This window comes from Odontesthes bonariensis, chromosome 3, assembly GCF_027942865.1.
Source record: "Odontesthes bonariensis isolate fOdoBon6 chromosome 3, fOdoBon6.hap1, whole genome shotgun sequence".
Taxonomy (NCBI): domain Eukaryota; kingdom Metazoa; phylum Chordata; class Actinopteri; order Atheriniformes; family Atherinopsidae; genus Odontesthes; species Odontesthes bonariensis.
In genome coordinates, this window is record NC_134508.1 from 32,451,684 (window position 1) to 32,478,333 (window position 26,650).

General features: G+C 40.4%; 2 protein-coding genes across 10 annotated transcripts in view; both read left to right on the forward strand.

The window, feature by feature from the left end:
* The window catches only part of nav1b (neuron navigator 1b), a 60,710-nt gene extending 50,933 nt beyond the window's left edge, over positions 1 to 9,777 (forward strand). For 4 of the 6 annotated variants that reach the window (XM_075461596.1, XM_075461591.1, XM_075461594.1 and 1 more), the window contains 13 exons: positions 198 to 370; positions 481 to 637; positions 932 to 1,130; positions 2,600 to 2,700; positions 2,777 to 2,875; positions 3,221 to 3,389; positions 4,215 to 4,450; positions 4,541 to 4,695; positions 4,796 to 4,867; positions 5,078 to 5,274; positions 5,370 to 5,488; positions 6,305 to 6,502; positions 6,603 to 9,777. In XM_075461596.1, coding sequence (XP_075317711.1) covers positions 198 to 370; positions 481 to 637; positions 932 to 1,130; positions 2,600 to 2,700; positions 2,777 to 2,875; positions 3,221 to 3,389; positions 4,215 to 4,450; positions 4,541 to 4,695; positions 4,796 to 4,867; positions 5,078 to 5,274; positions 5,370 to 5,488; positions 6,305 to 6,502; positions 6,603 to 6,686 — 1,959 coding nt within the window. In that variant the 3' untranslated portion in view covers positions 6,687 to 9,777. The remainder of the gene's footprint in view (positions 1 to 197; positions 371 to 480; positions 638 to 931; positions 1,131 to 2,599; positions 2,701 to 2,776; positions 2,876 to 3,220; positions 3,390 to 4,214; positions 4,451 to 4,540; positions 4,696 to 4,795; positions 4,868 to 5,077; positions 5,275 to 5,369; positions 5,489 to 6,304; positions 6,503 to 6,602) is intronic. The other 2 variants (XM_075461597.1, XM_075461592.1) reach the window with 2 other exon arrangements.
* A 239-nt stretch (positions 9,778 to 10,016) lies between these two features.
* On the forward strand, positions 10,017 to 23,601 carry mybphb (myosin binding protein Hb). Of its 4 annotated transcripts, none has more exons than XM_075461601.1 (14): positions 10,017 to 10,326; positions 10,925 to 10,975; positions 11,788 to 11,856; positions 11,953 to 12,087; positions 13,523 to 13,690; positions 17,533 to 17,621; positions 17,713 to 17,908; positions 17,993 to 18,132; positions 18,295 to 18,454; positions 20,429 to 20,565; positions 22,271 to 22,457; positions 22,571 to 22,624; positions 23,167 to 23,197; positions 23,286 to 23,601. In XM_075461601.1, exons 1-12 carry the CDS (start codon positions 10,083 to 10,085, stop codon positions 22,600 to 22,602), a joined length of 1,608 nt encoding a protein of 535 aa, XP_075317716.1. In that variant the 5' UTR covers positions 10,017 to 10,082; the 3' UTR covers positions 22,603 to 22,624; positions 23,167 to 23,197; positions 23,286 to 23,601. The 4 variants fall into 4 exon arrangements, with proteins under 4 accessions (XP_075317716.1, XP_075317713.1, XP_075317715.1 ...); XM_075461598.1 differs by lacking the exon at positions 10,925 to 10,975 and adding an exon at positions 11,502 to 11,567; XM_075461600.1 differs by lacking the exon at positions 10,925 to 10,975 and adding an exon at positions 11,502 to 11,567 and having other exon boundaries at positions 22,571 to 22,602.
* The last annotated feature ends 3,049 nt before the right edge of the window (positions 23,602 to 26,650 follow it).

Here is a 26,650-nt window from a genome sequence, read left to right on the forward strand (position 1 = left end):
AATACATTGCATGAAAAACAACAAAGCTTCTCAAACAAATCTCACATGTATATTTGTTGCCATCATTTTAACAGGAAACCAACTTTAACCAAACAAAATTGAACAAACTTTAACAAATTTATGTCTTATGCCCATGCATTTAGTAGCTTTCAGACATATGTCTTATTCTATCTTGGGCTCATATTTCCTCTGAACAGCTGCGCAGCTCCTTCAACAAAGCTTTCAGTAAGAAGGGATCCAAGTCTGGACCGTATGCTGACATTGAGGAGATTGCCACCCCAGAATCCTCAGCGCCCTCCTCTCCCAAGGTCCACATTGTTGAAGAGAACCAGCAGTTGGGGAATTCCTCGACCTCAGCATCATCATCAGGGTGAACCTCTCAATACTGTAAAGGCTATAAATGCATATTTGATTGTGCAATAACAAAAATGAAGATGTCTTTGTACCTTTATTTACTTTTTCCTAACATTTTATCTTTAGCCTCTGTGAAGGGGATGAGGTGGCGGATGATAAGGTTGTAACAGAGTTGCGTACAGAGCTGTGGCAGAAGGAGCTCAAACTGACAGACATCCGTCTGGAGGCTCTCAGCTCTGCTCACCAGCTGGAGCTGCTGCAGGAGGCCATGACCAACATGCAGGTGTGTGCTTTTTTTTTACTTTTATCAAAAGGAACTTGTTGTTGTTACGTGCATATTTGGAATACAGGTTGTAGAAAAAATATATTAGTTTGATGTCTGGTGCATGTTACAGTTTCTTTAGTCCAGTTGTGCTTCATTTTGATTTGAATCAAGCTCCATTATTTAATGTTTTACTTGCAACATTAGAAATGTCTTAAGGATGCAACTAAATATGCACCTGTAAGAAAAAAAAAAACCCTCTTCAGTAGTATTGATCAGTGAACAGTGCAGTGACTCTTATTCATTTATTTACAGAGGACAGTGGAAAATCTGAAGACTGAGAATGACCATCTGAAGACAGGAGGTCTGTCCCCTTGTCCATCTCCCGGACCCTCCAGCTCTGTGTCCCAGTCCTCAGGTCTCACAGCCCTGGGAGGTTCATCTCCCCGGCAGTCAGTCGCCGTGCACATCCCCAAAAGCTACAGCAGAGGGCTGAGTGAAGGGAGTGGCTCAGGTACAGTTCTATATCTATTGTGTCTTTTCAAGTAATTATTAAAACTATGCAAATTTTACAGCATTTGCGTAGGAATAAACAGCAATACTGTAGTTTTTTCACTTTTTCCATCAATAATCTGCTAAAGCGAAGAAATGGAAAGTTATTACAAGTGCTGTTAATTCCGTGTCACCTGTAGTTCCTAATGCCACCGAAATAAAGAAGAAATGGTTTGACATGAAAATGGCTTAAAAAGCTTGATGACTGCAACTAAAGCCATTCAATCAGTCATTGCCTGATCATGATGGCACTTAGATGGGGTGGTCCATGACGGGGGTCTTCTGGCACCACACCTTCTGGTCTGCCTGGGCTGGTTCAGGTAGTAGGAGACCCTCGTTCATGGCAATATTGTGCAAATCTGGCATGCCTTCTCTGGACTATAGAGCAGTTTGGCCCCTCGCTGTATCGAGACACACCCACCTGGCCTTCAGCTCAGTGCGCTCCACAACAGCACGGGTGCTTTGATGCGTACATGTGTGCAGTCTATTGCTCCGATTATGTTTGGCAGTCCAGCTAAGGCATGAAAGTCCCTCTTAATTTGTACTTGTTGGACAGCAGTGTATGGGAATTTGATGTACCATGGGTGATAAACTGATGAGAGTTTTGATGACCAAGGGCAGCGCACGACTCCAATCTCCCTCTGAAAGGTTCCAGTGGCCAAAACTCCAAGGGTGGTGATGACCTGGATGTGTGGTGGAATTGGGTTTGATCGGCGTGTTTCTCTCTGGAGTTGTGGCTCTAGCAAGCTGGTTACTACTTCCCATTGATCTTGTTATATACAGAGTCAAATTAACCTTCAATTAGTGCAAAATTTGAATCAAACAGAATAATGTCAGCATCATTATGGGGTATAATGTATATATTTATTTATGTTTGCTTCAAGGTTGGGTTGGGACTGGATAGTGTAGTGGAAAGATTGCCACCTTTCATGTGAGTGACCTGGGTTCAAATCCCCTGCACGAAAGGTACTACCTCCTGTAGGGGTCCTTAGGTAAGACCCCCTAACCCTACCAGTGTTAGTGGCTTTGGATAAAAGCGTCTGCCAAATGCATAAATACAAACACAAAGTAATTGAATATACAATCCATTAGTCAAGCAAACTTGATTTGGATAACAGCGGACTATTTTACGACACTCCTACGACAGGTCTGGATCACTCGTAAATTGTGTTCGTACCTGAAAGAAAATGTAAAATACGAAAAAATTGGTGAATGTGCAAATTCTCTTAAATCACTCGTACACACGACTGAAGAACAAATCTGTTCGTACGAACGGTTGTTGCATGAGGCCCAATAAGCTTTTGTCACCTCTCTGTGCAACATTTAATGTTAAAAAATTCATCAAAAGCTAAATAGAGTCACTTAATCCAACTTGTGCCACAGATGCCTTATGATTTTTTTTGTTTGTATCATCTTTTATTTACTCCTCAGCAGATGTCCACTCTGCAGATTCTCTCAGTCTTTCCTTACAGAGAGATGATCATCGTGTTAGAGTTGTGGTCTGTGTTGCAGATTTGCACGTCTTCAAAGATGTGAGTATGATTTACTTTTTCTTTAAAAATTCCTTCTTAAATTTTTTGTGTCACCTTATGACTTCTTAACTCTCAGCAGGACGTCAAACAGCAGGACTTTTTTGTCGGCACTGTGAGGGTGAACGGCAGGATGGACTGGATCATGCTGGATTCAGCTGTCAGCCAGGCTTTCAAGGTGAGGCATTTTATTCTAACAATTTTGATGTGATCGATTCTATCAAAGCATGCTCAAAGCTGTGATTTAGCTTTCATGTTAAGTTAATCCTCTAAAAAATCTACATGTTGGAGGGCTTTTTAACTCAGCTCTCCAGAAACTGATAGTTTGATGTTTAGCATGTGAAGTCCCTAATTAGGTCTTCAGCAGGATCAGTGTTAGTGACTTGCTTTGAAACATCTCCAGGGGCAGGTGTTCTCATTTTACTGCTTTTCTCCATCCTTGTGAAATATTCTATCCATGCAAACAGAAAATCCCATTTGCACTGCGAAGCCCTGTTTTGATTTTCTGTGCTTTTCATTCCAGGTCTACATAGCCAAGGTGGATCCCACCTCCAGTCTTGGCCTTTCTACTGACTCCATCTACAGTTACAGTATGGGCCACATTAAGAGGGTGCTGGGAGGAGAGGCCCCTGAGACACAGCCTTCTCGCTGCATGTCTCGAGGCCCGAGTGGCATCACAGTGGCTCTAAAAGGTCTGCAGAGTTATTTTAACTTAAAAAGTTCTGTTGCCGATTTTGAAGAACAGCAAACATTTACTACCATCAGCAAGATATCCTGTATTGTATAAATGCTTTTTTTTCATTTTCACTGCAGTCCCTTCAATTCTGAAACCACAAATATTTTAGTTGACACCTCCCTCCACCTGCATGAATGTTGGTGGTCATTTAATGAGGCTGCTCAGACTTTTTACATAAGATTTGTTGGGCCATGTTACTTGTAAAGCTGACGTGCAAATCATCATGTTTATCTGCTTATTAGAGTAACATCTACATTTGGGCTTGTTAGTAGTCGCTACCCTTGCAGCTTTGCATGCAGGAATGCTTGGAGCGAAGTGCTAGGAGAGCTGGGAGGGCAGCGGCAGCCCAGGCAGGGCTATGAGTAACATGATCTCAGTGCTGTCAGGCCCAGCTGGCCAACCAGCCTCAGACACATGGGCCCCATAGATGTTGAGGCAGATTTCACAGCCTGGGGGTTGGGTGCGCACAGAATTCCCACACTTGATGCACAGTTATTTTCAGAGTGAAATACTTATCTCGGTGTTGCTTATGAAGGACATGCGAGGTGATAGAAATCGCTTTCAAAACATATTCTTACCTAAGCACATTCTGTTTGTAATATGTACTTTCTGTTGTCTAGATATTAGCAGAATTCCTCTCAATCGCTTAAGCCTCAAATATTAAACTTCACTTTATCACCGTTTCTGATATGTCCCACATAGTTAGCAGATTATCATCAACTTCATTTATCACAACAGATCATCACTCAGGTCATTCTCTCTGTCCATCCACTATGCTCAGGTTTGAAAGAGAAGTGTGTGGACAGCCTGGTATTTGAAACTCTCATTCCCAAAACCATGATGCAACACTACATCAGTCTTCTACTCAAACACCGCCGTCTCATCCTCTCTGGGCCAAGTGGTACGGGTAAGACTTACCTTGTCTCCAGGCTGGCTGAGTATCTGGTGGATCGCAGTGCCCGCGAAGTCACTGATGGCATCGTGGTCTCTTTCAACATGCACCGCCAGTCATGCAAGGTAACAGTAAAAAACGTTTCATTAAATTCAGTTTTTTCAGGTTCCTTTCATGGACACACACTCTATTCTTTTGCCCTGCTTTCTCATCAGGACCTGCAGCTTTATCTTTCTAATCTGGCCAATCAAATCGATCGAGAAACCAGTACATCGGAGATCCCACTGGTAGTCATTCTGGATGATATTCATGATCCTGGATCCATCAGTGAACTTGTTAATGGTGCTCTCACCTGCAAATATCACAAATGGTAAAATCCCCCCACACAGACTGAAACTACCTGGAAACATGTACACTGTATATAAATGTTGAAGTTAACCTAAACTGTGCCATATTGTCTCTAAATTCAGTCCTTACATTATCGGAACAAGCAACCAGCCAGTGAAGATGACAGCAAACCACAGCCTGCATCTTAGCTTCAGGTGGGTTATAAGTGAAGACCTGACTGCACAGCTGTCTCAGTAAAGATGTAAACATACTGCAAGAATAGTTTCTGAATCCAGTCATTATTATCAAAGTAATGAGGGAAGAGAAGAGTGATAGCTATACGAGCCGACTGATTTACAAACTTGCTTGTCTGTTCTTCTGTCTGTTAAACTGTTTGCAAATGCTTTTTTTTTTCACCTTCTTAGGATGGTGACCTTCTCCAACAACGTGGAACCAGCCAACGGCTTCCTCGTGCGGTATTTGCACAGGAAGCTGATGGAGTCAGAAGATGAGAAAAGCCTGACCAATGAGGACCTCATCAGAGTGTTGGACTGGGTTCCCAAACTGTGGTATCATTTGCATACCTTCCTTGAGAAGCACAGCACATCAGACTTCCTCATTGGTATGAAAATCTCAGGACAGAATCTTAACTGTAGGGTTGAAGAAACAACTCTGTGGGATTGATGAGTATTAATTCTTTTTTCTCATCTTCCTCAGGCCCTTGCTTTTTCCTGTCCTGTCCAGTCAAAGTGGATGAGTTTCGATCATGGTTCATAGATCTTTGGAATCACTCTATTATTCCCTATCTGCAAGAAGGCGCCAAGGATGGCATCAAAGTGAGTTCCCACAGCCAAATGGGATTTTACCTGAGTCAGAGTATTCAGGATTAATGGCCTCTGGGCACCTTCACAGCTTCAAGACTCCCATTTTTTGGCTTGTATCATCATCTATCACCCCAAACAGTCAAGGCGGATGATCACCATCCCTGACCCTGGATCTTATGAAGGGTTATTTCTGTTAAAAAGGGAGTCTTTCCTCTAAACTGTGTTCAAGGTCTTTTTCAAAGGATATAGTCAGGTATTTCAATACTGTAAGGTTTAGTCTTACAATTGAAAGTGCCCTGAGGGTTTTTTTCACCTGGCAGATGAAATCTGTGAAAAATGTCAGATTTCCAAACAGATTATTAAGTGTTCCCCTTTTCCTGCTTCTGTCTGGAACATCAGTTAAAGAGTCAGAGGCTGCACTGCAGTTAAGGCCATCGTGCAAGCGTCTAACCACAGAGCGCTGGAGTAACAAACAGACGCCATTTTTTTCTGCCTTCATTTCCAACCAGTTCTGCTTGCAATAGTTCTATATATTATTTTGACTTTACAGTCTTCTGTGTTACTATCCAGCATTGCTCTAAATGACTCGATGATTCAGCTGAAAAAAGAACCGGGATTTATCTAATAACAGTTCTTATAAACATCATGACTGATGGATGTGTATAGCTAAGTCCCGCAAACCACAAATCCAAGTAAATGGACACTCGGTTGATTGAATACTTCTTAAGCTTACTTTCCATTTTGATTCATCAGATGCTGTTGGCTTCCTTTTCAAATGAGGTGTTATACTCTTATTTATTTCTTGGCTGGTATGTTGTGATTCTCCAGGTCCATGGCCAGAAGGCAGTTTGGGAGGACCCAGTGGAGTGGGTGAGGGGCACCCTGCCCTGGCCGTCTGCCCAGCAGGACCAAGCGAAGCTATTCCACTTACCTCCTCCCAGCATCGGCTCCAGCAGCCCATGTCAGCCCAGCGAGGAGAGGCCTCACAAGGAGACTCCATCCAGCTCCATGGAATCTGACCCTCTGGTAGGAGAGACTGTTATTATCACTTTTTTAATTGAATTTTGAATTTACCTTTCAAACTGAAATGGGTTCTGATTTCTTAACTCTGCCCTCTTTCTTGTAGATGGCAATGCTTTTGAAACTTCAAGAGGCTGCCAATTACATCGAATCTCCAGACAAAGAAGACCCAAGCCTGCCTAAACTTTGAATACAAAGCTCACACCTAACACCCAGCGCCTAAACTTTTATTTTTGTTCACTGTGTTGAAGCAGTGCACAGTCAGGTAGAAAAAGACCCTCAGAAATGATTGTGGGGTGAATCTAACTGTCATTTCTTTAGTAGAAATTTAGTTATTTCTTTGAAAATTATTATAGCACAGTATGAACAGTAATACTGTTCCCAACAAAAAGCTATATTCTGTTATCTAATTATATTTAAGACTTTACCACACTTTAGCCCTGAGGACTTTTAGATTGGTGCTAGCAGATAACTAAAATCCATTCTCTCTGTGCTCTGACTTCAGGGGATTTCTGCAACAATACACACCGTCCATCCTGTTTTCTCCACAAGTGCATCATGGGATGTTGAGTCCTCGTCAAATGGCGCTATCCTTAATTGACGTTAACCTTTTCTGGAAAAGAGTATGACAGCATAACAGACGCTACTGTTTATTGCTATGTTCTTTGGTACATATCTACTGTAAAAGTCTTTGAAGGCCAATCTTACACATATGCAATCCTGAACTTTACAACCTGAGCAGGTGAAACAAATATGCCTTAAGAGCAAAGACGTCAGTGTCACCTCAACGTCAGCAGAATTAACTGGTGCTTTCATCAATATCATCCAAACTATTCAGTCCAAAATCACTTATTTCTTCAGCGCTCTTCAGTTTTGATTTCAGTTCATGGTTATTTTTCTGAACAAAAATTGTTCAGGTCTGTCAGAACAATTTTAAGTTCAACTTGTTCACATATTTTTTTCTTTATTACTTTCTTGGTTTAAAAGTTGGAGAAATATACCTGCTGTCATACTCTTTTGAATCAAACTACTTACCGTGATCTGAGCTGATCACTCTGTTGCTACACACACCACTTTTTCCAAGCACTTAATTCAGTTTTATTTCATGTAGAAAAGCAGCACCGATGCTGACATATATATCAGGTATTAGATACTTTTTACACAGGGATAATATAACGTAAACACCCTCTGATGAAACCAGACAGAGCAAATGCTCACTGAATTGAATTCAGATCATTTTTCAGCAACATTTCTCTAAGATGGCGCACGTTTGTTTCAGATCTTTACCCTAACATTCTGTACATAATCTGTACATACAATCAGGATGCATTGCAGTTACTTTATCTGCGTTAGTTGGTGCAAATATCTTATATAGTGAACCAAATGCTTTACTTTTTTCATGCATATTGACTGTCAAGTTAGGGGGTTTAAAGTTCAGCTATGAATGTATATAAAACACTTAAACAACCATATAATAGTATGACGTAGGTGCTTTTAAAGAAAGTACTATCAAAGTTCTTCAGCAAAACACTTTTAAGATGTGACTCTGCTACCATCCATGTACTTCACAAACAAACTGCACAATCTCTCGCCACTAATGCTTTTATCATCATTTAGGGATGTATGGTGCTCTTTAAAAACGCCCCAAACTGTTTTAGGATCGCGTAAGTCGCTTTGTCGTGCAGGGTAGGTTAACCGAAGAGTTTTGTGTCATTTTGTGACATTGCGTAGAGACGGTGAAGTTGTGTGAGACGTCGTTTGGTGTATACCCACGTCGGTGTCGTGCAGTATTCATTCAGAGCATTTTGGGGTAAAACACAGAAACAATTTATGTTTAAAGGAAAGAGTAAAAAAAAAAAAAGCTAAACATGTAAGAACTTTACAAGGTGCTCTGTGTAGATTTTTCAAAAAAAGGGCCCTTGTGGAGGAAATGAAAGATGAGGTATCTGGCTGTGCAAGTGGTGTTGAAGTAATTCATCATCCTGAACTGGTTATTGTTTCAGTGCTCGGACAAACTTCACATGTAATTATTCCTGTAAATGAATGTCGGACCACTTTAATGACAGCTTGATAAGAACATGTAATAATCGTGTTGGTGCTGCAGATTTTGCTGTTGCTCTGTGTGCTCACAACTAATCTGCAGCTCTACCTGGCAAATTAGGAAAAAAAAGAATGAATCTAAGACATCAAGGAGCAAAGAGGATGTCAAATGGCGTCATTACTGTAAATATTTCAGGTATTAGACAGTTTCACTGACCCACACTCATCTATTTCTGCAGGTTAACTAAAGCCATCAGCTCCAGCTTCTCATCTCTTACTGGTTGTTGTGCCTGTTGCTCTGTAGTAGCTGTGATTTGTGTTTGCTTTTAGTGTATCGGGACTATGCAGCAACTTCTACTGGTGTCGGCAGTAGGCAAATGTCTGAACTTCACATGTAAATGCAGTGTGTTTTCATCTGGTCTTTTTTTGAGTTCCTGATTTGGACCAAACTGCACCACTAGATGAAAGTGGAAGATTGTTTCGGCTGTTGGGACTTAGCCTTAAGGAGAGAAAGGGTTTGGTTGGTGTAAGACTGAAAACAGGGTTCATAAAGTACTTAAGCTGTTTGATGTAGTAATATAACTACAGTTGTAAATGGCCAAATGACTCTAAAAAAAAACAATGATTAAAAATCAAACCTTAAGCCTGAGTTAGTTGGCAAAAAAATCGGCTCTTCACTGTTTGCATATTTCATTCTATTAAATAGAGTTAAACCAGAATTAGAGATAAATCTGACGTCTTAGGCCAATACAGGTTGCTGAATAGTCATATTTTTGCAAAGCTTGTTGTGGACTAAACTAAGATTTAAAAAAAAAAAAATGTTATGCTGTATCTAATGTCACTGATGTGCAAACGTTAAGGGTTAAAAGTGTTTGAAATGCATGTAAACTTGCTGTGTGATGAGACTAAAAATGTTAACATCAACATATTGTTTAGGAAGATCGTTCAATGTTTTCCTTTTTAATACTCAAATGTTTGATATTTCTTTTTTTTTCTAAAGAATGCTTTGTAAGACTTAATTTCTCTATTTTGTACAGAACATCATTGTAAAGACTGTAAATACTGTAGGTCAGCATTCTGGATGCGGCAACAATCATTGAGGAGGAAAAGAAATGCATCCTTGGGAGAAAGGTATATCTCTTCAGAGTTGGGTCTGATACATGGATAAGGCATGATGCCTCTGAAGGCTTTCATCCACCTATCACTGTTTGTTTGAATTAATAAAATACATGTTATATTTATTCCTTTTGCCTCTTGTCTGCCAACCTGACAGTGTTGACCTGTAGATATATCTTCTATTTTCTATTTAAGTAGACCACCCCTTATGTAGTGGAACAGTTAATATTGGTCAGTTACTGTTAATGAGTGAAGCAGACGTGGTGGTCTGAGTCATCCATGGCGCTTAGTGTCTATTACGCTCAGCTCATCAGGGGGCGGCGTCTGACCCTGCTGAGCCTTATATAAGCCTGTCACCCCCATAGGAATGATGCCATTGGATACAGTTTGAAGGACTTAACTAAGTTGGGAATTAGCTGCCACCGCCAACATGCCGTCCAAGCCTGCCCCGATCAAGAAGGCGGCTAGCAAAGAACCAGCCAAGAAGGAGGAGGCGGCCCCGGAGCCAGCTGCTGAACCTGCCCCTGCTGAGGCTGCTCCTGCTGAAGCCGCCCCTGCTGAGGCTGCTCCCGCTGAGGCCGCGCCCGCTGAAGCTGCCCCGGCCGAAGCTGCCCCAGCCCCCGCGGAGGGTGAAGCGGCCCCAGCTGAGGGAGACGCTCCCCCACCCGCAGAGGGTAAAGCCTTGTGCGCAGTGGCGCGTGAGCCAAGAGCTACCGTTGATTATTCAGCATAGAGTCCACCTTCGTTTTAGTTCAAGATGGATGAACCGTGGATATGTTATTTATAATTGTAATAAAAGCCCAATTTGTTGGGTTGTCATGGTAAGCGCGAGGTAACCTTTACGCACGTGCGCACTCAGCGTGAAGGCCATTATTATTTGTAAAAAGCTGTGGCAATTAGTCACACTGAAAGAGCTTGATTGCTCCATTAGCCACGAGCTTTTAAGTTTCTTTTCACTTCAGAGAACACAGAGCACAGTGATGGTAAAGTTTCTGCAAATACATCAGCGGGACACTAATGCACACCAAACAAACATTAATAGGCCTGAGAACCTCTCACTGCTCTTAATGCTCTTTACTGACAAAAAGAAGTGATTCTATTTCTACTATCTCACACCCTTTCAGTAGACATCTAACACATCAGCTACTCTCACTGATTAAGCTGCTGGTTTACTTTTAATAGATTTAACTTCTTTCATATGGTTTTGAAAATGTTTAGTAATGTTTTCAAAATGTGATACATCCTGTGATGTTTTCTAACCTCTAACATCAGCTGCTGCACCCCCTGCTGAGGAATCAGCTGCTTCAGAGGTCCCAGCTGATGGTATGGAGAATAACAACCGTCAGAATAATATATCTTTAACCGTTTATATCTTACAGAAAAGCAAGCTATACTAACAGATAATATCCTCTAACCTCTAACATCAGCTGCTGCACCTGTTACTGAGGAATCATCAGCTGCTGCTGCTGAGGTCCCTGGTGATGGTATACAAACAAATGCATTAATGAATCTGAAGCAATCAACTTCCTTAAGAAAAAACAGCTAGACTAATATATTTTCTAACCCCTAATATCAGCTGCCACTCCTGTAGAAGAAACTCCTGCTGCTGCTGCTGCTGCTGCTGCTGAGGTCCCCGCTGATGGTAAAAAAGACTTAACATGAGCAACATCACTGGGTCTACTTTTATTTTAAGATTTGAACCTTCACCCTCTTTTGGTAAAGCTAGTAGCACTACCTGACTTCTCCATGTTGCATGTTCTATATTCTGCTCTCTCAGCATACGTCATCGTCTGTTAGAACAAGTCTCATTTGCTTTATGCATTAATTGCAATGTAACATTTAATAATAGCTGCTGCCGCTCTGGCCACAGAGGAAGCCGCTCCTGCTGCAGAGTCTGCTGAAACACCTGCTGATGGTAAACCAACCAGTTGAAGCAGAAATTGTTTCTGCTCACTTCATCTCCAGTAACTCAGACAATTTTCTCATTTGAGAGAAAATTGGATCAAAATCCTGTTACAGCTTTATAAACGTATAAATCTTTTGATTTCCAAGTGTTATGAGGTACAAAACCTGATTATGTTTGACGCTGCTCATGTATTCTGCCAGCGATAATGCAAATATCTGTATAACATTAGGTGAAGCTGCTGAGGCCCCTGCACCAGAAGAGCCTAAACCACCCACGCCTCCACCACCTCCACCTAAAGGTAACATCTTTAAAAAGAAAGCACCACATTACGGTGACAGGATTTTTAGTGGATTTATTTCTATTAATGGCTGTTTGTTTTTATTGGAATTTCCAGAGCCAACAAGTGCTCCTGTGGATCTGTTTATTGAGGACAAAAATGATACTTCTGTTACCATCATTTGGAGCCAGCCCGAGCAAATCGGAGACACCGGTTTGGACGGATACACCATTGAAATCTGCAAGGACGGAAGTAAGTCCTGCTGTACATTGAACCAGGTGCACCATATCTTAGCATGGCCACGGAAGGGGTCGGATAGGGGTATTAATACATTGTGACATGACAGCTGATTTTTGGAAGATTTCATGTGAACAGTTGATTTCAGGCCTGAGCATGTGCAACTATAATCATATCTCAGTTTTCCCACACAATGGCTTATAGCTTTTTCTTTCTTTTATCACACTCAAGAAAATGTGAAAATGCGGCTTTAATGTCAGCCGTATCAGTTGCAGCTGTCCCTGAAGTGTCAGTCGCAGAGTTATAACATGAGCTTCCTAACTTCTCCCTAGAAGGACAGAGGCATTTCAGGAGCTGCTGTAGTCTTGCTGGAGGTCCTGCTTTTAGACTTACAGTGCGAAGCTAATCACCACAGCACTTAAGTACAAGCTCGATTTAGCGCACAGCAATTTTATTTCTAATAAATAATATTTGTCAATTATTTTTCATTACAAATCAGCAAAAAAATATTATTTATTTAATAATTTATTCTTGTTCTCATTCACATATATCAATTTAAGTTTTGAATATGCTCTTAATAAAAGCTTATGTCAGATTTATGACTTGAATTGCATGTGCTCCTTCAGTGGTGGACGTGTCAGTTGCTCCTCATTTCCTGAAGGAAACAACCTAACAGACTCTATAAAAGGGCACAAGGCTGCACAGTCCTATGTGCAAAGATAGAAATAGTGAAATCAGAAATTGAAAAGAAAGTGAGAGCAGGAAGCCAAAAATACCTAAATAATCTTTTAACATGTTGCAGCAGAAAGCCTCAAAACTTCCAGGACACCTAAAGCGAATAAGTCGACAAATAAAACATATATAGATAGATTAAATCTGTAAAGTTTTCTTAAAAGTCTTAATTATTTTGGAATCATTAAAGGAACTGAAGCCCACTGTGACTATAATCACTGTTATTACTTATACATATCAATTAGCTCAACGCCTTCTGCGGCTCCTCAACTGTGCATTTCTCTTCACAAATGTAGACTCTTTGTGTTTCTGGCTTGTTTCTGGCAGAGGAATTGTACTTTCATGCAGTCTGCAGGCAGCCTTGTGTTTACAATTAATGCTGTCAGAGCAGAAAAAATTTGTCATTGTGCAAGTAGATCTGCTCTGTGTATGTATGTTGTAAACCAAAGTATTTGCGGGGTACTGATTTTAAGACACTTTGATATTTTGTATAATAAATAAGTGTGCTTTTGAGTGAGTGTAGACTCTTACCTATGATCAAAACTCAAATCAGAAAACGGTGATGACAGTCAGAATCTTTGTTTTACACACAAAAAACTCAAGTTTTTCCTTAAGACTGGTTGGTGAATGAGGTCCAGTATTCGTACTCATCAGGTTTGTTCCACCTGCTGCAAATTCTACATTCTTCCTTCATTGTGTGTCATTTTGCTCCTTCCAGCTGAGGACTGGAAAGCAGCCAATGAGGATCTGCAGAAGTCCTGCCGCTACGTTATCAAGAACCAGACCACCGGTGACCGCCTGAAGATCCGTGTGGTGGCTGTGAATGAAGGAGGCCGCAGCCCCCCTGTCGCCCTCCCTGAGGCTGTTCTGGTGAAGGAGGTTGCTGGTAAGAAGTGTTTGCAAACAGAACAAGTCATTTCATACCTAAACTTTGATGACAAAATGTCATTTTTTTATCCATAGTTACCACTGCTGTAGGTCACAGCAGCAGTTATGATGAGAACAAATCCTTCAGATAGATGTGTAACACCAGTGTAAAAAATAAGCATTTATCACACACAAGTATCCACAGGAAACAATTGTAAGGGATTACTCGGAGAAAAGAGATTGAATAAAATATGTTGAATATTTGCTCAAATACATTTCAATGAAGCAGGTTATGTAGAGAAATAATCCACCTTTTTCTCAGCCGCTACAGTACACGATTACATTAATTCATTTCTAAAGATGGCAACAAACAGATTTGGAACATATCATCTGACACAGGTCTGGTCGCTGCATTACAAAGCCATTCATCATGAGGCGGAGTTGTAAAGTTTAGAAACAGCTCAGCAATGTTTTGCTCTCAGCTTTCCCTGTCCTGTGGCATATAACTGCAGCGTTAAGCGTATAAAACTGTTGTCCGCTCACTAGTTTCCACTTTGAGCTGAAACGCTGATCCACCCGGCCACAGTGTGATAAGTAGATGTAGTACACCTGACAGTGTTAATCACTGACAGTATATCTGAAGTGATTTGTGGTTAAATGATGATTGGACCCTGAGGACTTTAAAAGGAGGATCCGCATTACTTTGGCTCACTCTCAGATCATCGTTATGCGTAACGGAGAGTCAGACAGGGAGGGAATGCAATTTGATCCCAGCTGGACTGGTGGTGTTTCAATAGTGGCATCCATGTTCAACGTCATGTTCACGACAGCAGGTGGTCCACTTATAGAAACAACTTATTTGAATACTTTCTGATGAAATGGCCTCAATGCTTTGGAAAATAGCTGCGATGTCCTTGTTGTTAACGGTGCCTTTTCTGAGGAGGGTTTGGCATTGCATTGGGATTCCTGCCAAGATTCATGCTGAGGGGTGTGTCGGGCTCCTTTCTGCAAGATCGGTGGTGTCAAGTGATCTGACTGCAAGCAGGTGGGGGCAGTGGGGCAGAGACATGGGGTGGGTGGCAAATTCCTGTGGGTTGTGCCCTTAAGTGGTATGGGGGGGATTAGTCTGACTTCTCAAATGTCACCCAAATCTCATGACAGCTCCCAAGATTCACTGTTTATTTTGAAACATGCCACAGACTTTACAGGGAAAATGCTCATAAAGCCTGATCCTCTCCGTAATAAGTGATAACACACTTAACATGCAGTGTGGTTTTCTCATTTTACAGACTCACTTCTCCTCGTTTAGCAATATTTTGCCTTTAAGCCCCAACTAAAACTTTTCTGGTCTTACATAATTTAACAATGATTTGAAGGCTTTCAGATGTAAGTAAATCACCAAATCTCGTGTCACGAAGAGAGGTGATACACAGTGCTACAGTACCCTTGCTTTATTTAGAGTCCTGACAAATGTTGCTCTGCTGCACTCAGCAGGTGGTGAGCTGCACCGAGATACTTCCAAGTGTCTATCAGAGGCTTTGGTATCATGTCAGAAGTCTCAGTGGCCAACTATCTATGTTATTTTGTTTTTATGCGAAGGTTTGGTTCTATTTTTGGCTTTTTATGGGATGTTACTCAGGAGAGTGAGGCAGGGAAGCATTGAGGGAAAAGGGCAGCCTCAGGTAGGATCTCACACATTTCTGAATTAGCCACTAATATGTCCATACAATGAGCTCAGAAGGTAGAATGGTTGTACTTTCACTGGGAAGTAGGTAGTTAAATCTACCACCTTCCCACTATGGATTGCCCCCAAATGTTTTTTTTTCTCTTTTACATTGCTTTCGTTAAAAGCATCAGTTTCTGCAGCATGGTCATCCATCACAGCTTGATTTCCTTACTCTGAATTTATATTTCCTTAAGTCTAAAAGACCACACACATTAAAACTAAAATCCAAAGTAAACCATTGAATGATGATTATTTGTGAATGGTAAACAAGTACACATCTGGGTCAGAATGTAAAATCACCTACATTTTTCCAGTTATTATCACAACATATTAGCGGTTGAAGTCCAGTGATTGACTCTTAATTGTGCAAAGTGTAAATTTATAGAAAACAGGCCTTTGTTTGGGATGAAGAATGTGGCACAGCTTCCATGTGGCTGTGGAAAGCCTTTAAGGTTGCCTTGTTTCCACATGCAAGTGGGTTTGAATTCGAGTTCATGAATTTGTATTGGAATCCCTGTTATCTCCAACAGATGTGTTACAACGCTTTTAATGTTTTTCCCCACTCCATAATTTTACTGGAGCACATTAGAAGAAATGATGTACTGATGCAAATGCAAACCAGTAGTATTATTATCCACAATGATGGATGTATAACATGAGCTTCAGCTGAAAGTCAAGTCATTCAGTCATGGCCACAAACAACACTGAAGGAATGAGAACCTTCTGATGCGGAACAATTGTTGTTTATCAGAGAGTAGTTTATGCACCACTTTTGTGCTTCAAATACAGTTGCTTTTAACTATGCTTTCACATGTTTACCATGGCTGCCTCTCAGTTGTGTGTGTCCTCAGAAATTAACGTGATGCGTGCACGAGTTGCATAATGTGGATGACCAGTAAGGGGTTTCGATGTTATGTATCGTCACTTTCTCGCGCCGTGCTTGATTTAGGGGCTTCACATACTATCAATGACACTAGAGCTTTTGCTGTTTCTGGTGTGATCTTAAGGTCGACAAAATGCTAACCTCCTCTATACACCCAATTTTTTACGATGGTTAAAATTCTTCCCTTTTTTTCCCCTAAGATTGTTCTTTGTTTTTTTTTTATCTAATGTCCTGTTGTGGGTGGAGTGTTAATAAGCTGAAATAATTTTCAAAAAACCTCTAGTTGAAATGTTGAGCCCAACAGTTTGCAGCTGAGCCACGATTCTGTCAGGTTCTAGCACAGCGGTTGCCTGTTTTCTTTTTTGCGCTCCAGTAAGAGTTGGCCAGAAAAAGATTAGTCGACCTTTAGCTTAGTCAGCACCTCTTGCACTTCTCTTGCCTCTGTGCACACTGCCTCCTCCTGTCCCTGCACAGACAGATCTTGTTCCACCAGGTCCCTGCTACAGGGTCTGTGTCCCCGCAATCTGCATAATCTGCCGAGCATCTTTGGCATCCTTGTTCTCTCAAAAAAATGCCAGCCGCTAAGCCAAGATGCCTACTGACAGAACAGGCATTGCAGCGGAGGTGGGAGGATGAATGAGATGCCTTTTGTTAAAGTATGAGTGAGCATGCCATCAAAATGTTTTCAAGCTGTGAAGCTCTTTCAGGGTCATAGTAATGGCTTCAAATAAACTGTCACAGATGCCAAAACCTTTATCGATTACTTACACACCCTGGGGCTGTGGAAAGACAGCGTTGAGGCAAAGTGTTTTATGACATCCTCTGATGTTTTAGCAATTAGAGGATTGCATTCATTTACCAAGTAGTTCTGTGTATTGGTATCAGAATGGGAAGAAATGGCATGTAACTAAAACAGAGACTGGTTGGTTAGCAACTCAAACATCAGAAGAGAACCTTAAACCCTTTCAGAATGAGGTGCTACCAAAGTTCATTTACTGTATGTACACCAACACACAGATACTTTTATATGCATCAACATTAACCAAGTCATTTGTATACACTGTATGAACAATCCCTCATTTTGTTGTTCTTAAATCTTATTGATCGCACAAAGTCTTTTGTTTGCTGTTGTTGCGATCAGGCATGGAAATAATAAAGTAGCCTCAGAACTGGCAGAGTAAAGAATCCCTCTGTAAATCTTGTATGAATATTGATTCATATGAATAACTTTTGTCACCTTTTTTCTTGTTAGACCGCCCCAAGGTCCGCCTGCCTCGTTACCTCAGGCAGAGATACGTCGCTCATGTTGGAGACAAGATCAATCTGACCATCCCCTTCTCAGTAAGTGGAGGATTTCTGCACATTTCTCTGCATGCATAATAGAAAACATCAGAACTCACTTTAAGATTGATTTTTTTTCCCTTTTCCTCAGGGCAAACCCAAACCTGTGGTCACCTGGACAAAGAATGGTGAGCCCCTGGACACAAAGAAGGTGAACGTCCGCAGCACTGACAGAGACAGCATCCTGTTCATCCGTGCAGCCGAGAGAGATGACTCCGGAGTGTACGAGATGTGCCTGAAGGTGGACGACTTCGAAGACAAAGCCTCCCTTATCCTTCAAATTGTCGGTGAGTAAAATATTGATAAGATGATGAGATGACCTATTAAGAAAAAAACTGTTCGGTTCTTAATCCAATCATGTTTGCTCACAGAGCTGCCAGGACCTCCTGCTAGTGTGAAAATTGTGGATACCTGGGGCTTCAATGTTGCTCTGGAGTGGACTGTACCCAAAGACAATGGAAACACTGAAATCACAGGTTACACAGTCCAGAAGGCCGACAAAAAGACTGGAGTAAGTTCTCAGTATCAAAGAGCAGCTGGTTGTCGGGTCCTAAAAGTCATGTTTGATATTAAGTAGATGGGTCCTGCTTATTAATTTTATCATTTCATCATTCAAAGTCTCTAATTACTTTGCATCATGTAATCGCTGAGTTTGGTTTTTGTGTGTTTGCAGGACTGGTTCACTGTGTTGGACCATTACCACAGACTGAACGCCACCATCTCAGACCTCATCATGGGCAACACCTACAAGTTCAGAGTGTTTGCTGAAAATAAGTGTGGAATCAGCGAAGGTTTTACTGTTGCAAAGGAAGAGGCCAAGATCTTGAAGACAGGTGTGATTTTCAATTATTTACCATTGATGAAGATATCTATGTTATATTTGTTCATCTACCCATGTGATGACAGTGTATGGAATCATATTGTCATACCGTCTTCCATTGTATGTCAGTGTACCAGAACCTGGCCCAATGATGACAAGACTTTGTTTTTAGTTTCTATAGATATTATCTTTACAAAGTAAATGTAAACAGACAAACAGCTCCTCTGCATACTTAAAAAACAAAAATCCAAATAGATTATTTTTGAAATTTCTGTCATCTGCAACTCGACTCAACTAATTCTATTAGAAATTAAGCATGGATGTTCGGGCATTTGGAACAGAAGATATAACAATAGATGTAACTGAATAACCTACAAATAAAAGCCCACTTTTAGAAGACTTTAGGGTGTGGATGACAGCTCTTACAGCTATTAGAATAAAGTTCACTTTTTAAACTAATTTGACCATAGTTTAATGTTTTATTACATCATTTTATCACCCACTCGTGTAGCTTTTAGCTGTGCTGAAAGTTGAACCCCTCAGAGTTTTCTGTATTTATGCATATGTATGACATTTTTAAACTCCACAAACACTCTCTTTACAAAGTGAACCCACTTAACCTCTTAACACACACTGTCCCGTGAATGGGACGCTGACGCCATTTTGTTTACAAATTTTTAACGAAATAGATGTCATACAGCATGTACACAAACATATAATTGTAATGCCGCATACCGTTTGAAAGCTAAAACTGTCAGCTATCGTTTGAGCCCAACCACGAAGAACAACACTCTCCACAGCACTAACAGTAGTGTGATCTTCTCTGTATGTGACGCCATGGTATTTGCAACTGAAAACAATGCAATTGACACTTCAGGCATAAACCTGGATGTGTTACCTTTCCAATGGTACCAAGTACATGCATGTATCTACAACCATGTGGGATCTCTGCTACTTTCAAGTTGGGTATGCCAATTTTGCAAATGAAGTTTGAAAAAGGGGGTGTGTTCTAAAGGGTTAAACAAAGTAGGCAAAGACACGACACTTGGTCATTTATCGGGAGCAAAATTAATGGTCCATCATTTGTGAGTTGCAAAAGTATTTCAACCTCTCGGCTTAGCAGTTCATTTTGAGGTGAAAATGTTTCCAGTTTGTAAAAATCTATGGAGCAGGAATCTGTCAAAAGCGTTTTCCACGCAGAGATTAATGGAAAGAAGAGTCCGTAGTTCATGCCACTCCAGCTTGTGCTTTTTAGCTTTGTGACAGAAGCTCAGAAACACATAATCTTTGCTTCCCCGTTCCACCTACACTTTACAAATAGACCAACCAGGCACAATGGAGACGCAACAGTCTGGCTTTGACCACGCTGATCTTCATAAACAATATGTGGTGTATATAAAAGCTGTGCTTTGTCTTTTACATCCTCCGTTCCTGTCCCCACGTTTCATTCCCTCCCATATGAGATGGAGGAGGCTAGAAGGAGACGTTCAGGCTCCATGGCTTCAAAGGCCAAATGCAAAAGCTCAAAGCTGAAAGTATGAGGCATCAAATAAATGACTAGTTTTATAAAACAGTCTGCTTGTGGAGGTGTGTGATGGTACAAACAAATATTTATTTGGACCTAAAAGGCTGGAGGAGGTTACAAAAACAAGATTTTTGACTCCTTCTACAGTCTGATAGAACACGTACCAAAGGTGTAAATTTAAGACCATACTGCTCTCCCCGGGAGCAATTGACCAAGAAAAAGCAAGGAATGTGATAGTTTGTGAGGTCACAAAGGAACCCAGGGTAACTTAGAGCAGTGCCTACCACTAGGAGAGTAATAAAATGCAATGGTGAGCATGGCAGGGCTGAAAAGAGAAAAGAACATTGCTGTCGGTGGACAGAAAGTCCTTTGAATTACTGAACTATCAAGCCACTGACATACCGTTTATCAGCCAAAGGTGCATAGCTTAAACTAGTCTGTTTCTCTCCTTTCTTTCCCCAGGTATCGACTACAAGCCTCCTGAGTACAAGGAGCATGACTTCACTGAGGCGCCCAAGTTCACCACGAATCTGTCCGACAGATCCACCACTGTGGGCTACAGCACAAAGCTGCTCTGCTCTGTCAGGGGATTCCCTAAGGTACAGTTCAATCTTTTTATGGTTTATGTCAAACTGACAGCTTCAGCAGAAAAAGGTATGGCAAGCAGCGAGGAGACAGAGCCATTTACACCAGCTTTACCTTGTTTCCAGATTTACACCTGGTCCACAAAGCAAAGAAATGCATACACACTCTCCCAGAAATGTGAAAATCATATTTTCAGAGTCAAGACCCTTTATGTGAGCACCATGATGTCAGGGTAAAAGACTGGTCTGCTGCTGCTGTGCTGACTCTGTTTAACCGCTCTCAACTTATCAAGCAACTAAAACGTATATTCAGAATATATTAAACATAAAAGCCAATCAACTATAACATGCAAACTAATTGTATCTTGTGCACTTGATGTAGTACGATATGGTTTGAATATATTTTTTCATTCTGTGCACACTCAGGGTCTCTGTGGTACAACCTCCTACATCAAAACTACTAAAATGACTCCTAATTTCTGTGCTTCCACTACTTATACAGTTATTTCTAAAACTAGTAAAGCTTTTACGTCTGTTACTTTTACAATCCCCTCTACTGTTAAACTTCTAAAGCCATTAATATAGCTCTTACTTTTATAGCTTCAGAGTTATGTAATAACCAGTGTCCAAAATATTATTGCAAATATGACCACCACAATGGAGACTGCATGGTACAACTTAAAGTACTCTTTATATTATGTAGGTACCATTGCAGCCAGAATACTATTTAGCCAGAATAATGATAGAACTGTTGTGTATTACTGCAATTATTATATGTTTGATAATGATAATACCGCGTTAAAGCCACTATCTGCACAGACTAATAAAGGTTAGGAAACATAAGCCATTGTTCCCCCCTCCAAAGTCTTAGAAATCGCAAGAAGCTTTTCTTGTGGTATATTCTTCTTTTATCAGTGCCAGTTAATGAGCTGGAAGAAGAACATACATAGTTAATTGGTATAGATATTGTTTCTACATCCAGCCCTTGTCTATAAATTAGAAGTTTTGAAACGTGAAGAAATGTGCGAATGGATTTCAGTTAGACACCAGCTGGGCCAACTGCTGAGACGATTACTCAGACTGTCTGTCAGCAACGATACATTCCCTTCTCCATTTTCATTGTCGTCAATGTGCAAGCTTTTCATCGACAACATGGAGGATCTTCACCTGCCCCTGTTAGCCTGCTGTCTGAGCCTCTCACCTCCTCTGCGGGCTCATAATCTGCTGGGTCACCAACAGGACAAACCGTGAACTGTATTTTTCTGAGCCATGGGAGGAGAAGAGGGTGACAGGGAAGCTAAGTCACATGATTAACATTCTTTTTGGGGCCCCGAGAGGTCCTCACCATATCAGTGCCATTTAAACTCGCATACCAGGAAGGAGCTGTGTGCCTTCTTCAATCAAAAAGTCACTTTGTCTTGCCACGGGACTAAAATTTAAATGGAAAGAACACTGCTGATCAGCCGTTTTTTATTTTTAAAAGTGGATTTTGTAACATTGTTATACAAGAACCACAAGGAGGCTAAGCTTACAACAAGAAAACATTGTGGAATCATGTCCTATATAGCGCAAAGTGGTGTTAGAGGATTCACCCGTAAAGTTTCATAGTTTTATATCTCAGCAGGATGGTGCATAGAAGTTTTTATGTTTTTTTCCTATTCTGTTTATATAAGGGGCACCGTTAGTTTATGCTGTTTCATGCACGTTTGTTTTTCTATAGCCCAAGATTCAATGGCTGAAGAACCAGATGATTATCGGAGAAGACCCCAAGTTCAGGCAGATCTGCGTCCAGGGTATTTGTTCTCTGGAGATCCGAAAGCCCGGTAACTTTGACGGTGGTGTGTACACCTGCAAAGCCAAAAACGATCACGGAGAAGTAGCCGTCAGCTGCAAGCTGGAGGTCAAACGTGAGTCCAGATCTTAAAGCTGTACCAACATCTGAAATCTATTTACAGGCTGAGCGTTTGCTTTGTTAGACAGTTTTTGAGTTTCTGATGGGATTGAACTTTCTATTCAACAGAGCCAGTCGTGGCAGATGCAGAAAAGAAATAGGTAAACATCCTCACTCTCACAGGTCAGAAAATATCCTATTTGAATTATATAGACACTGTGTTTGGATCTCCATACATCTTCTTTGTAATCATAAATCGAGACTCGATAAACATTTGGAGTCATTTTCTCTTGTGCTGCTGCTGTATTTGACAAGTTTTACACTAATCTCGCGCAAGTGAAACAATTAAAATGGATCTATTTTACGAGGTGACCTATATGAGCGCTGAGGTGACACCAGCCTCCTTCATGACTTACTGCCCATACATGGAGGTCACTAAACTTGGAAAAGGTGGCCTCTGCTACTGAGAAGCAGGAGCACCCATAAATTAAATCTGTAATGACTCCGGGTGCACTCTGTTAGGTAACTTAATCACATTTCCTCAACTCAGCAGCAGCTGTATCTTCCTTCAGGAGACCAATTTGTTAGTAGGTTACTATCTAATACCAACACCGTGTAAATATTTGGTATCTAATATTTGTTTGATAGTGCCTCCAATTTTATTCTAAGTTGCTGCAGTTTTTCTGACACTTGTTATTTGTTCATCTGCTGCAATCCCAAATTAGGAGAAGAGGGGCAAGGCCTTTGCAGCATAAGGTGTGTGACACTTGAAGTGTTTCTAAAACAGCCATCTACAACGATTGAAGGAGTTTTTTAACTTGAAATTATTTCTTTGTCGCCACAGGAAGGTGCTGGATTCCTGGGAGAACATGTATATATGGCTGGTGACCACACTACCAATGGGTTGTAGCCTGTGACTTCTCACCAAGTCTGTTAAGATGAACAATTTTTCTCATCGCTTCAAGCCTAAACTAAATATTAAGTCCATATCCATGTCCACTATTTGCTTTTTCCAACAAGGTTGTCCCACCCAACAATCAGATACTGTACCTGCCCTACTTTATCATCTCTTCAGTCTTACTCGAATGAATTTACTGTTCCTCATAGGAGAGCTACATGTAACATCTACGTGTTTATATCAATAAACAATTTAATTTCTGGTTTTGCTTTTTCAATGCAGTACATTTAAATCACTGTGGAGGTAGTTAAAAGCTGGGACATTTTTATAGATTTTCCACTTCATAGCTTTGGTTTAATTCAGTTCAATTTTAACTTTATTCATTTAGCACCTTTCAAGCAAAGTGTTTTACAAACTTATCAAAGGACAAACTTACATTAAAAAAAAAGCACATTCTAAAATACAGTACAAAAACTGTAACATTTTTACAGGCAATTAACACAAATGTTGATGCAGTTGCATAAAAGTCAAATTATATTCTAAATAAAAGACCAGGAAGAACTATGGATGAACTTTGTCCTGTTACCAAACGGGAGAGCTGATTTTTATATTAAATGTTACAGATGTAAACGAGCTATCTAGAGTTTATGATCTAAAAAAGGATAGTATTCTCATATATAAAACTTAAGGATAAGGTTGATCTCAATCTTATGAATTTAAGCTTTAAGTGTGCTACCTACATGTGTCTAGTTTTGGATAATCAACATTAGCATACCATAATAAAATAATTTGATTTAGCATGAGAGTAAATAATACTGGAATAGAACAACCTGGGAAGTATTCAGCAGTGGTAAGTTGAGAATAATCATATTTGTTCACACTGAATTTGGGTTAAAATGGGTTCTAATATCAATTTTAAAAGCAAAATGCTTAAAACACTTTGAAAAAACTGTATTTAGACAGGACTGACAAGTAGAGTGCAGCTGTACCTTCAGACATATGAAGTTTCTTTCCACTTTAGTTTTTATTGTCTCTCAGCTGCTGAATGCGCAAAGCTTTTTGGCAACAGATCAGTAACAAACTGGAGACAGCAGCACTATTCATTTGGCTCATACAGGCCAAAGAGTGCATCTACGTATGCCAGCACCTCTATAATAATAATCTCACTCTATAATACAGATCTTGTAACTATTTGGTCTTGGAGTTACTAGCATAGTGATGGGGGCTGGATGCCAGAGATATCCAGGTTACAGAGACACATGGGTCCACCCAGAAGCTGACTAAATTAGCCCTGGTGCTCCATCTTGTTCAGGTTATTTTAGGGACAAGTGGCTCAGCTGGAAAAATGTACTTCGATAACATACGTTACCCTAACCAAGAGGGGGAAGCTGAAATTAAGGACAAAAATACAAAGACACGGATAGAGTGGTAATGTCGTTATTAGCTATATTTAGGTAATCATAAGTCAATAGCAGATTCTTGTGACAGAGTAATGTTTGTCATGAGTTGACATCCTGAGTATAAATGTTTGGAAAGAATGAGTTTTGAGAGCCTAATCCACACTGAACGGCCCAGTTCTGCAGTTCAAGTTAAAAATGAATGACTAAATAAATAATTGAATAGTGATCAGACTCTTAGAGTGTGGTGCTCTCTAGTGCCTCAATCTGGTAATGACAGCTGCAGACTCTTTGAAAAATGAGAGGATGGAATGTTTAATCTCCATTTATACCTTGAAAAGTAAAAACAAATACATGAACATCAGAGGTGTAGCGGGATCAAAGCAGCTAACTGCCCATTTGACTTACTGACATAAATATACACCAGTGATCCCTGTCTTTTTGAGGTACTTGTATAATTTGAGTAGTGTAGCTTTAACCTGTGGGCTATGAGCCATATTGGGTCTCAGGCCTACTTCCAGGAAGTCCCTGGATGCTCCTGACATGCTGCAAAAGGGTCATGGAGCAAGAGATTTCCTCATTTAGATCCTGCATAGGAAAGGTTTCAAATCCCATAAAAAAAAGCCATTATAAAATGACTGATAAACAGTATAATGTACTTTAAGAGTACAGTATCCTCCAAAAATATGTTAACTAGACTGAAACAAACTAAAATTTTGCAAAAGACGAGAAAAGAGAAGCGGGAAAATGAGAGAAAATCATAGACTGGCCTATATTTAATTTTGCACATTAAATGTGTTTGGATATCATAATCATGTAGATAAAAACAGAAGGCTACGATTTGCTAACCATCCAACCACTTTTATGTACGATGGTATCAGGTGACAATACTTTGTCCAGCTTTCATTTTGAATTGGGACATGTTGAACACTGTGTAGCTTCACCTCTTCTTGTAACAACATTCCATAAGTCACTGGAAGCTGTGGAGACGAACTGCTGTAGTTTTTGAACAGCAAAATGTTTTTATTTTTATGAAAGACGATGTCTGGATGGCACACCTGCTATGTGCAATGAAGCAGCTCCAGAACAGATGTTGGCTTTTTGCACACTGATACCAAGCTGGATGGTCCCTTTTCTCTTTAGCCTGAAGAAAAGCAGAATCCATGGTTTGAAAAGCCAATAGAAAACCATTTTTATAAATAGCAACATCTTTTTCCTCTAGCGCTACCATGATGTTGACACATCTGTGTTTATGATTACTGGCGGTTATGTTTAATCCCCTGATATTTGCAGAAGTACCAGCAGGTCAAAGTTTTCGATTGTTTAGTGAAATATCTCAACATCTACTTACAGTAAATGATTTGGACAAAAACATTTTAATTCAATATTCAGATTGGCACAATGGATATGGTGATTATCTGACTTCTCCTCCAGTATCAACATTAGTTTGATATAGCTGGTCATTTTCACATAGGCCACCTTGAGGTTTCCCACATGGTAAGGCCAAGAGTTACAATATTTCAGGGATTCAATCAAGCACTTTCAGGTAAATAATCTCACAGTTATTGGATGAATTCTCATGGAACTGCTACATTTACAGTACTGTGCATAAATAAGTCTTAAGCCACCCCCCATTTCTTCATATAGTGCCAGGAGAGTGTAGTTCTTTGATCAATTGTCTGCCATGTGTTAAAACACACCACTAGGAGCCTGTCCAAAGAAAACTTTGACAGATCTTAAGGTAATGCCTGAAAAGTTATTGCTCAAGACCACTTTAAAAGATAACAAGTAAATCTGGCTCATTGGATGCAAAAACAGTGCAAAAAAAAGTGAGGGCTGGCTAGAGACTTTCCAACAGCACTGTTTGTGTCCATCAGGTTGGATTGAATTAACTTTGGTAACGACATGGGGCTC

Coding starts and splice junctions, on each gene's coding strand:
- mybphb (XM_075461598.1), top strand. CDS start 10,083: ATGCCGTCCAAGCCTGCCCCGATCAAGAAGGCGGCTAGCAAAGAACCA. Junction 17,909..17,992: donor CCTTATCCTTCAAATTGTCG/GTGAGTAAAATA, acceptor GTTTGCTCACAG/AGCTGCCAGGACCTCCTGCT. Junction 18,133..18,294: donor AGGCCGACAAAAAGACTGGA/GTAAGTTCTCAG, acceptor GTGTGTTTGCAG/GACTGGTTCACTGTGTTGGA.